General features: G+C 35.6%; 1 gene segment (V, D, J or C); it reads right to left on the minus strand.

Annotated features, from left to right (window-relative positions):
* LOC113138703 (Ig kappa chain V-III region MOPC 63-like) overlaps positions 1-1,949 on the minus strand; it is a 28,334-nt gene that overhangs the window by 903 nt on the left and 25,482 nt on the right. The window contains 1 exon segment of the V gene segment in view: positions 581-618. Within this exon segment, the coding sequence occupies positions 581-618 (38 nt within the window).

Consider the following 1,949-nt stretch of genomic DNA (forward strand, 5'->3'; position numbering starts at 1 on the left):
TAATAATTAAATGTTATGTTTGTTTTACAATACTTGACAGTAAGAACCATTCCTGAAATCATCTTCTCATGTACAAAATGTCTTTATACAGTTAAAGACTTTAACATCTGTCTGTTTCACTTCCTTTTTATCACATCAAACTAACAAACTGTGAAGAACATTCATGGCTGAACTGGCTTTAACATATAAAATAACCATTTTGTTTTGTAGGTATTAAAATTAGATTTTGAATTTATCTTGCGACAGTTTGAACATTATAAATTACATTCAAAATGAAATGTAATTTTCTGAATGTTAGGGATGTTTGCCCTCAGATTTTACAACCAATTTTTGTGGAACAAATTTAGATTTTGAAAAGAAAAAATATGTTTCAAGGCCCAAATTTATTATATTTAAAAATAATAAATAATTTCTGCACAATATTTTCTCAATCTTCAATATCAAGTTGGAGCTCAGTAAATAGAAACAATATTCACACCATAGAAAATATAAAAAATAATATTGTGTTTCTTTACATTGTGATACAAATTTAAATATATATTTATTTAGGAGGTAGAATTGAGAAATGTTTGGTACTTACAGTGAATGATGAGTTTGGTTCCTCCACCAAAAGTCCACCACAGTGATACAAACTCATTAAGTGGCCGTACAAAAACCTCCTGCACTTTGAACAAGCATTAAACAAGCATTTCAAAATCATAAGTGTTGTGATACAGTTTGCCAGCAGGGGGCCACCATATATGTGTTAATGTTAATGATGATTAATGACTGACAGTCAGGACCAGATGAGCTCTGGCTCCACGTCACCTCTGCTTTTCCTGTTTCACTACAACAGGTGTGTGTTTGCCTTCTTTAACGGATTTGCATGAATGTGATGCATCACTGTTCCTCAGAGTTTAAGTTCTCATGTCCCAGAGTCTGAGCTGTTCATGTGCTCACGGTCCAAACTGCATCAGGATGATGTTGCCAATAACTTTGATTGTCATGTTGGGTTTGCTGAGTCAGGGTGAGACATTTTAGCAGCATTTTCTATGTGGCTCAGTTTCTGTCTCTTCATGTTTTTGCCTTCAATTTGTTGCCTGTTTTCATCTTCTTACAATTTAAAATCTGCACCACAGGTTATTACACATTTCTTCTCACAGTCTATATTTTATTTTTCATTTCAGGATCTTCTGCCAACAGTTTTCTGACTCAGGCTGATAAATCTAAGTCTGTCAGTCTTGGAGGGACTGTGACCATCAGCGCCACAGGGAGTTCAAATATTGGTCCTGATCTCAGCTGGTACCTTCAGAAACCTGGACAGGCTCCCAAACTTCTTATATATAAAGCATCAACTCTTAACTCAGGAACTCCATCGAGATTCAGTGGCAGTAGATCTGGTTCAGACTACACTCTAAAGATCAGTGGTGTTCAGGCTGAAGATGCTGGAGATTACTTCTGTTTTGGTGATCATGGTGGTGGCGTGTTCACACAGTGATTTAGAGCTGTACAAAAACCTCCTTCAGTCTGACTGAGGGGAAAACAGCCTGCTGCAGGTGCAGATGGTTGGTGAAGGAACTGTGATGATGACAACTGGTCCAGTGAACACAAGAGTCACCAAGCAGACCCACAATAAAGCTGACACAAACTCACAGACAGTTTCTAACATGCAGCTTCAAGTTAGATTCACATTATTAAGTCTCATCTATTCAAGAACAGTGTTGTCAGAATATATCAACATGTGGAAACAGATGTTCAACAGTTTTACACTTAAAAGCACAAATCAATCTCGTTTCACTCTTACATTTGAAAAACATGATGAAAATATTCAACTTTCACTATATTTTAACAAATACAAGGAAAAACAAATTAGACTCATGTTGAAGCATCTGTTAAAAAATTACATAATGATGATGAACTCTGCATTTGAATGATGTGTTAATAGAATCCAAAGAAACACAAACACACTG

The sequence above is a fragment of the Mastacembelus armatus genome, chromosome 22 (assembly GCF_900324485.2).
Source record: "Mastacembelus armatus chromosome 22, fMasArm1.2, whole genome shotgun sequence".
NCBI lineage: Eukaryota > Metazoa > Chordata > Actinopteri > Synbranchiformes > Mastacembelidae > Mastacembelus > Mastacembelus armatus.